We start from the raw sequence: 9,433 nt of genomic DNA, 5'->3' as shown, positions 1-9,433 counted from the left end.
GTAACCCCTTTTCTGGCCGGAACTGCGGCGGCAGCGGCGGTGGCGGCGGCGGTGGCAGCAGCGCCACTGTCCCCTCTGGACGTGGCTGAGCACATGGAGGTTCCATAAAGGGGGCAGCCACCAATATTATAAGAAGATTGGCACAAAAGTGAGGTGGTGTGGGTGGCTCACATGGCCAAACAGCCACCGTGGGTGGCGGCACACCACCACCACCCTTTTTAAACCACAAGAAACAAGCTCTTACACTTAAATGATATAAATGGCAGCAAAAAATAAACACATAAAAGTAGAGCACAAACCTTGTTTTTGTCAACTTTATGTGTGGGTGAAGAAGATGATGGCTTTTACTTCTCCTTGCTTCCTTCTTCTTTTTCTTCTACTTCTACTTGCCTCTTCTCTCTTCTTCCTTCTTTTTTTTTCTGGTTCTCTCCCTTCTCCTCTTTTTTACTATTTTTTTTAGTTTATAAGGGTAGTAAAAAATTAGGGTTAAGTTACCCTAACTTGGTTGGGCTAGGGGAAAAAACCCATTTACCATAACCCTTCAAAATCTGATTTTTACACCCTTTTTTTTATAACAAAAAAGCCTTGGTCAAAATGAGGTATTTACAATTGTCATGTGCAAAAAACAGAAAACAAGTTAAGGGAATTAAAAGGAACATTTACATAGTGATCCTTATGTGATTACCATTATAATAGAACATATGCCATAGGAAAACACACACTTCAATGGATGTAATTTAGCATTAAATCAAGTAACAATAGTTAGTTTGGAAATTAGATTTTGGGTGGGACCTTTTCCTTCTTTACCCTTCAAAATCTAACCCCAAAACTAACCCAAATGAATAGTCTAACTCATATTGGTTAATTCGGTTACAAGGGGCATTAGCTATTTTCAATTGTTAGTTAAAAAACTGATTTCCATTTTTAGAAAGATTTCACAATTCTTCTCTTTTCTCTTTTTTCTCTCTCAAACATTGTAATTTCTTGCAATTCTTGATCACCTGAATAAGATTGTTCAAATTCTTTTCTTCAATTCACAAGAATTCCTCTTCTTATATTCTGAATTCATCGTCTTCTTCTTAGAATTCCTTAAATTCCATAAACATTCACATCAATTGGTATCTAGAGCTTTTTTTCTGGGAAGGGATGGCCGAATCGACTTGGATGCAAGATGTTGCACGAGAAATTTTGAAGAACGGTTGGAGATGCGAATTTTAGAGAAATTGGAATTACGCATGGCAGAGCTGATGAGTTCTTTGCAGAAATCCATGACTGAATCTGTCAAAAACTTAGTTGAAGAGATAATGAGGCAGAATACAACATCAGAAGGTTCTTCCATGCCACCTAAATCAGGCTTTGGAGGTAAAGATTTCAACCATAACGCTGGTGATCGTGTTTCCCCTTATTCTTATGATTGTCATACAAGATTATCTCGAATAGAAATCTCTTGATTTGACAACACCAATGTAAAAGAATGATTATATCAGTGTAAAACTTATTTCATGGTGGATAATACCCCTGAAGATTTCAAGGTGAAGCTTGCCATTATGCACTTTGAAGGCAAGGCTCTGAAATGGCATCATGCGTATATTAGGTCTATGTGGGTTAACTCCTTTCCTACATGGGAGGAATATGTGAAGAGCTTGCTGGAAGGATTTGGTGAGGTGTGTGATGACCCTATGGCCGAGTTGATGAAGTTGAGGCAGAAGGGAACAATTGTTGAGTACCAAGAAGAGTTTGATGTTGTTATCACTAGACTAGATTTATCAGAAGATTACATCTTAAGTTGCTTTTTGGGAGGGTTGAAAACTGATGTTCAGATGATTGTCAGGATGTTTCAACCTTAGACAATCAGAAAAGCATTCACTTTGGCCAAGTTATATGAGGCTACAAGTCCAAATCTCAATAGTAGTGGCAGGATCAAGAATTCAAATACTAGTATCTTGGGAGGAAAGCCATTGCTCAATCCCAAGCCTAAATTAGCTTCTGGTTCAGAAGCCTTGAAGGAAAAGCCAAGATTCAGTAAAATTTTAACACCGACTTATATGAATGATAGAATGGCCAATGGACTATGTTACTTTTGTAAGGAACCTTATACTGCAGAACATAGTTTGACTCACAAGAAACTGTAAATTCACTTGTTGGAAGTGGATGATTTGGAAGATGAGGTGGTTGAAACTAAAGGGGTGCAAGAATTGAGGGTAAAACCAAGTGAAGAATCCCATATCTTTGTCAATTCCTTAATAGGAGTGGCTAGTTTCAAAACTATGAGGGTCACTGAGAAGTATCATGAGAGGTCTCTGTATATTCTGATTGATAGTGGTAGCACCCATAATTTCCTGGACAAAAATGTAGTTGAGAGGCTAGGGTGTAAGATTGAAAACCTGCAACCTGTTCTGGTCACAGTAGCAAATGGAACCAAGGTGCTAATTTCTTCAATAATGAAGAATTTTACTTGGACTTTGTAGCAAAGCACATTTATCTCATATGTCATGTTACTTCCATTGGAGTGTTGTGATATAGTCTTAGGCATTGAATGGCTAATTACTTTTGGAGACATTACATGGAACTTCAACAAATTAAGCATGAAATTTTCTCTACAAGGAAGAAGACATGTCTTAAGGGGAGCAACACAGGTTGACTGCAAAACTGTTACACCTAAATAATTTGAAAAGACAATGAAGACGGGTGTGCATCTTTCCATGATTCAAGTGGGTAGTGAAGAAGGGGTTCTCCTACATTATCTAACCATTCATGTAGAAATAACTCAAATACCTATTACAATGGAGCACACCTTAGAAGCTTATGTTTATGTGTTTAGCACTCCTACTCAGTTGCCACCAAGTAGAACAAAACATGATCACATGATTCCCTTGCTGCACAATGTAGATCATGTAAATAAGAGGTCATACAGATATGCTAAGGAACAGAAAAATATTATTGATAAACTAGTCTAGGACATGCTCAGTTCTGGTGTTATTCAAACTACTAATAGCCCTTATGCAAGTCTAGTGGTGTTAGCAGGGAAGAAGGATTGTACATGAAGACTATGGGTGGATTTCCTATTCAATTGGTTGATGACCTCATGGATGAGTTGTATGATTCAAACATCTTGTCTAAGATTGATCTAAGGGCAGGGTATCATCAAGTGAGGATGAGTCCAAATGATATTCACAAGACATCATTTAGAACATATAGTGGACATTTTGAATACTTGGTCATGCCATTTGGGCTTACAAATACACCTGCCACATTTTAGAAATTGATGAACTCTGTTTTCTAGGATTTTCTCATAAAGTTTTTGCTAGTTTTCTTTCATGATATACTCATCTATAATAGTACTCTAGATGGACATCTTGCCCATTTAAAACTAATGCTTGCTATGATGAGGGAGCACCAACTATATGCCAAGCAGTCCAAGTGCTATTTTGGAGTTCAGATGGTGGAATATTTGTGTCATTTCATAAGGTGTAGCAACATATCGTGCTAAAGTCAGTACAATTCAGAATTGACATCTTTCAGACACTCAAACAGTTAAAAGGATTTTTGGGATTGGCATGGTATTATAGGAGATTTGTCAAGGGGTATGGGACTGTTGCAAAACCATTAACTGAGATGTTGAAAAAGGACCAATTCATGTGGACACTTGAGGCTAAGACTGCATTTCAGAAGATCAAAGACTTATTGACAATTGCTCATGTGCTAGCTTTACCTGATTTTGCACAGCAATTCACCATTGAAGTGAATGCATCGGGCCAAGGAATAGGTGTTGTTTTGATGCAGAACAATCATCCAATTGCTTTCATTAGTAGGATGTTGAATCAGCAACAACAATCTATGTCAACTTATGAAAAGGAGTTGTTAGCTGTGGTTTTTGCAGTTCAAAAATGGAGACACTATTTACTTAATAAGCACTTTATCATTAGAACTAATCATAGGAGCTTGAAGTATATGCTAGACTATAGGTTAACCAAAAATGGCTCCTCATGGAATTTGACTTCTCTATTGAAGTCTTATTGTGCACCAATTTTGTACTTACAAGTTACAACAAGAACCAATAAAGTACTAGAAAATAAAATAATGAATCCAGCCATATTTGGCATCCTAGTATTGATATTTGACTAATTGTATGCCAATATTGTTGTTGTTCCAAATGGAAATGGCTGATAACCAGTGTGAGTACTCTTCCAGGATGATGATGTGAAAAAATAAAACACTTTGGTTAGATTAACTAATTTAAATGAACCTTTAAGTAGATCTATTTGTTGCCATTGCTGACGGAATAATTCCACATGGTTCAAACCGTGAAGGCTATCCACATAATTTCAATGGCATTAATTATCAACCCACGTAAGATTGTGCAAAGTGCACAGAACATTAAAGCCACGTCTACCAAAGCAAGTGGGATTTCCCATCTATATGATATTAAGTTGCCAATGTTGGGGACTCCAAATCCCAAGGGCTGCACCATAATACCTATGGTTAGATAATTACAGCTAGAATACACCCACAATGGTTGGATCCACGGAGATGGACGAGTTGCTTCAAGCGAGGCCTAAACTGTAAACCGTGAATTCAAGGTCATTCTGGATGGGCACTGTGATGATAGGAGCTCAGGCCCAGATCCACCAAACACTCCAAATATCTTAGCCCATGCTCCCATTGTCCTGGTTCAAGGAACAATATTTCAATTTCACAAGTGAATGATCTTCATCTCTTTTAGTTTATCTTTTGTATTTTAGCATACATTTGACTGACATGGATTATATTTTTTTCTTTCAACTTTTAAATTGTGACATTATAATATTTTGTAACTTGTTTAAGTTTGGTGATTTAGGTGAAAACTAAATTTAAATTATTATTTCTGTTTAGGTAAGGTATAAAAATTATTTTTTATATAGTAAATTACAGAAAATAGTATGATATTATTTGTTTATTGGAGGTGATCCACTTACTTCATTTAAATTTACTTTCTATCATAGCCATCAATTTTAAAGACATCTAATGATTTAGATCTAGTTACTTATTCAAACCATTAGATTTCTATAGAATTTATGTCTAAAATGGGGAATAAGCGGATTCCCACTCTTTGTTTATATTATGATTATTTTGGTTTTTTACATCATTTTTTAAATATGCATTTTTTTAATATTTACAATCATATATTTTTTTACTATAATTTTTTTTAATATTGCATAATAAAAGCCTAAAAAGTATATTAAAAAACAACATGATACGCAAATAAATAGAAGTTGTCAAACTTCAATTATTTTAATCATACTAAATAATACACAAATATCAAGGCGTAAAACGAGAAGTGAACAAATTGAAAGAAAAAATAATTCAAAATAAACCAACCTATGATTTTGAAGCTTATACTTTTTGCTTATTTTCAAAAAAAAAATTGAGTTTATAATTTCAATTTACTGTGAAACATACAAATTTACATTTAATACATACCATACATGCATTGAGAGGGCAAGTATTCTCTAAGAAAGATATGAAAAATCAAAACCATTGCTCAATTTTATCTTTCGTTATTTTATACATTTTTCATCCTATCAAGCTTTTTCCTTTAACAGTCTGTTTGTAACTTGAACTCCCAAAAGTGAAACCATATTTTTTTTTGCTCTTCACCCTAGCTGCCCTAGTTTTCCTCCCTCTGCCATGTATTATAAATGGAAAAAAGTGCCCCAATGTTTCCAAGATTTGAACTCCTAAACATAAAGCAACAACTTTATGGTTACACCAAACACCAAACTCACCCACTATGTAAGATACATGATAAAAACAAAATTTATGTGGGAAAAAAGTGACAATCTTTTTCGGTATTGGCCTCTTAGGATTGAAATGGTAGCTTGATGCTTGTTTTTTTCTGCCATGTCATATGTAAATGGCTTGATCTGAGATGCCCCACTTGTGAGGATGGAGGTCATCTGTCCCCAACGATGTCTCATTTTCTGTTCCAAGCCAATCATATATTAACATGTTAACAAAAATAAAAAATTTAAAAGTAAAAAGTAATAAATAGAGCTAACTTGGGACACGATTTAAGATAGAGTGATCTCCTTCCCTCTCTAGCAACCTGATGTATTAAAAACAGCCAATAACTGCTCAGCAATGCAGGACATGAAAATTATAAGAGCATCTGAGAAATAATTGAGGGTCAATCATCTTAAAACACTATATATTCTGTGTCCTGCACTGCCCCACCGATAAAAGTCCTATATCGGTTTGTTTCTTATTTATGTTGTCTGTCACTCTGTCATGCGGCTGAGTGGTCCCTATTCAAGAATTTGACATAAAAAGGAAAACCCAAAAGAATCACCCACTTCTAATAGTTAATAACACTATTCAATAAAGCAATAAAGCAAGATATATATAGCATATAGTAAAATCACAAGGGCATGTCAAAGATTAGATCACCTATATGAATAAGGCTTTGTTGCTTCAAAAGGTAATAGTTGGAAACCCTTGGTATAAACCAACATTAAAAAAACTCAACTTTTTAGTGGTTTGTATTGTTTTTTTAACAAGTTTCGATTGACCAAGATGTAGATATACATAGCATATAGTAAAATCAAATTTTAGTGGTTTGTAAACCTGGAAGTTATTGTCAAGTACAAGGTATACTATATATATATATACAATCATGGTAATGGAATTGTTTAAACTTTAAAGGACCAGAAAAAGAGAAAGGATTCTATATATTCATACTCCCCCATATGAGGATCGAACGCCTAATATCCATATTTAAAGGTTGAAAAGCTCATACATGAACATCAAAACTATATAAATATGTACACTATACTGAAATGGATACATTCACTTATCAGCATGCTAAATCATTGTTGCATTCTAAAAGCAAAGTGTCTCATCTTCAACTTCAGGCATTAAGGGAGCCCTGCAAAGTGGGCATGTACTGTTCCAATAGTTCAACCACTTGTCCAAGCACACTTTGTGGAAGATATGGCCACAAGATAAATGGTTTATCTCTGATTCTGGTCCAAACTGAGTAAGGCATACAATGCATTCAACTTCAGCTTGTTGCTGACAACACACACTGTCAAACCTTATTGTTGGTGTCTGGCTTCGAATCTCTTCTATGTAAGTATTACTACAGTAATTAACAAGGAATTCAAATGACCCAGGTCGGTATTGGGAGGTAGCTGTTGTAGGGGATGAAGTTTCTGATGATGATGATGATGAAAGATTGATACCAATAATGTGTAAGATTATCTTAACAAGGCCTTTAAATATGGATATTGGAAACACACTATTTCCCAAAAAACAAGAAAATATTCCTTCAGATGAAGATGGAAGATTTGGAAGACCCATTTTGATAAAAGCTGAGAGGTCCTTATTTGGTATACAAAGTTAATGATATAGATTGCTCTATAACTGTTGAAGCACAAATTTTAACTAGTTGGAGCTTGGAATTGGAAACCAAAAATCAAAACTTTGGTACATGTATGGGAAAAACTCTATCGGTCTCTTCTCAATATCTGACCTGTAAACACAATTAAGGAAAGATTTAGAACACAGAATACACAACGAAGATTAAAATACAGTAAAAACAAAAGATGGTGAAATCAATCTAACATTGAAAAAACAAACATATATAGGCTTGAATAATATATGATTTCTTTGGTTTCTTAGTAGTTTAAATAATATATGATTTCAGAAGTTATCATAAAAATTCATATGCAATAGAATGACATAATTTGCAAGAAACCTATAATTTAGAAAACATTATATAGTAAAGGCTACACTGGAATACACAAAAATCAATGAAAACAAGAACATGGAAGTTCTGAGTTACAAAAGACAAAAAAAATCAACTAGATCTAACACAAACTAAAACTTCATGGAGCACAATATGGTCAAGGGTTTTGATCAAAATTATGCATCAGAATATATAAAACTAAAATAAAATCAAAACATAACATCCCAAGAGAACATTTTCCTAATCCAGGATCGAGCATTTTTCAATAGAAACAGGGATTTAATGTAAGAACCAGATTAAAAAAACTCAAAACCCAGAGAAAAAGAATGCATTTTCAGACTTACAGAGATGGAATTTGTGGAATACGGTTCTGGGTTGATGCGAAATTTGAGTGCTTTTTCACTTTGCTTTATAGATAGAGAGGAACACAGCCCACACCACCTCAGCATCAAATTACAACAAACCCCAGTGCCTTAACCATGGTTGCCGCTTCCTCTATTCCTCGGGTGCATTCTTTAACCATGGTAAGCAATTTTTTTGTGTTGATAAGATTATATCAACATTTTATATTAAAAAAAAATTAATATGTATACAGTAAGTGTAAATGTTTTTTTTAAATCTTCACCATTTATAAGTTAATTATTATTAATTTTTAAACAAAAGAAAAAGATATATATATTATCAGTATATAGATTTTCCACCCTTTAAACAAATGCAAATCAATAATGAATAATGTAATTAATATCATATTTAAATAAAGAGTTTTTGTGAAGTTGATTACATATTTTACTACCCAAGTTAATGACGCCTTTATTAAAAAAATAAACTCAAGAACTTATAAGTAGATTTCTCATTAGAAAGAAAAAAAATGTATATACCGATAATGTAAGAGTTTTTATACTACCACTCCATTATCTATCATTTATTTTTAATTATGTTTAACTTTTTCACAAAAAATAATCTAAATGAAGAATAGATAATACACTGATTATGCATAATTTTTTACACTATCAGTATATCAATATTACACTCTACATAGAATTAGATTTTGGCATATCTAACACACATTTAATTACATAATTGCACCAAGGTTTCTACGCTTATTTTTAAAAGTGATGAATTTAAAGTACAATTATGGTGCCCAAATAATATACTATCAAAACCTCCACTGATAACGTGATGATAAACATTATATGTCCAATATAAATAGCATCTCATCATACTATACATAACCTTCGAATTTACAATTTATCACGCCTCAGATCTGTTACCAATTACACCCTCTAACTACATAGATGTATATTTTATGCTATACTTATCAAACTTAAAGAGGAAAAACAATAAAGCATACTGCACAATGTAGCTTATTTATAACTCTTATCAAATTGAGCCACTTATCATAATAGTTATCAACATTTCTACATGTGACTTGGACCACATGGAACATGAAGGACTAACATGAACTTTGCATTCTTAGAAAAGTACTAAGAAACAGGATTTTGCAAAGAGAAAGTCAAAGTCCATAGAACAAAGGGCACTATGTGTCTTATGGGGGGACTTTGTTATATAGTCATGTTAGCTGACATCACAACTTGGATATCCTTTGTAGTGGAGGACACATAATCTGTTGTTGGGCTTCTACTGAAGTCTCGACATGACCTTGTTACAAAGTTCTTCCCTTGAAGAAATTCTAGGCCCCTGTGATAA

General features: G+C 33.9%; 1 protein-coding gene across 2 annotated transcripts; it reads right to left on the bottom strand.

The window, feature by feature from the left end:
- LOC109360340 (probable E3 ubiquitin-protein ligase XERICO) lies at window positions 6,682-8,202 on the bottom strand. 2 transcript variants are annotated; one of them, XM_019605150.1, is made up of 2 exons: window positions 8,071-8,202; window positions 6,682-7,510 (listed from the first exon to the last, which is right to left on the bottom strand). In XM_019605150.1, exon 2 carries the CDS (start codon window positions 7,336-7,338, stop codon window positions 6,859-6,861), a length of 480 nt encoding a protein of 159 aa, XP_019460695.1. In that variant the 5' UTR covers window positions 7,339-7,510; window positions 8,071-8,202; the 3' UTR covers window positions 6,682-6,858. The 2 variants fall into 2 exon arrangements, with proteins under 2 accessions (XP_019460695.1, XP_019460697.1); XM_019605152.1 differs by lacking the exon at window positions 8,071-8,202 and having other exon boundaries at window positions 6,682-7,391; window positions 7,449-7,489.

This window comes from Lupinus angustifolius, chromosome LG11 (assembly GCF_001865875.1).
Source record: "Lupinus angustifolius cultivar Tanjil chromosome LG11, LupAngTanjil_v1.0, whole genome shotgun sequence".
Taxonomy (NCBI): Eukaryota; Viridiplantae; Streptophyta; class Magnoliopsida; order Fabales; family Fabaceae; genus Lupinus; species Lupinus angustifolius.
Note: the sequence above shows the minus strand (reverse complement) of the source record. Positions and strands in the feature narration are given on the sequence as shown.

What these genes read in the sequence shown, in the direction of transcription:
- LOC109360340 (XM_019605150.1), bottom strand. Translation starts at nt 7,338, where the DNA reads ATGGGTCTTCCAAATCTTCCATCTTCATCTGAAGGAATATTTTCTTGT.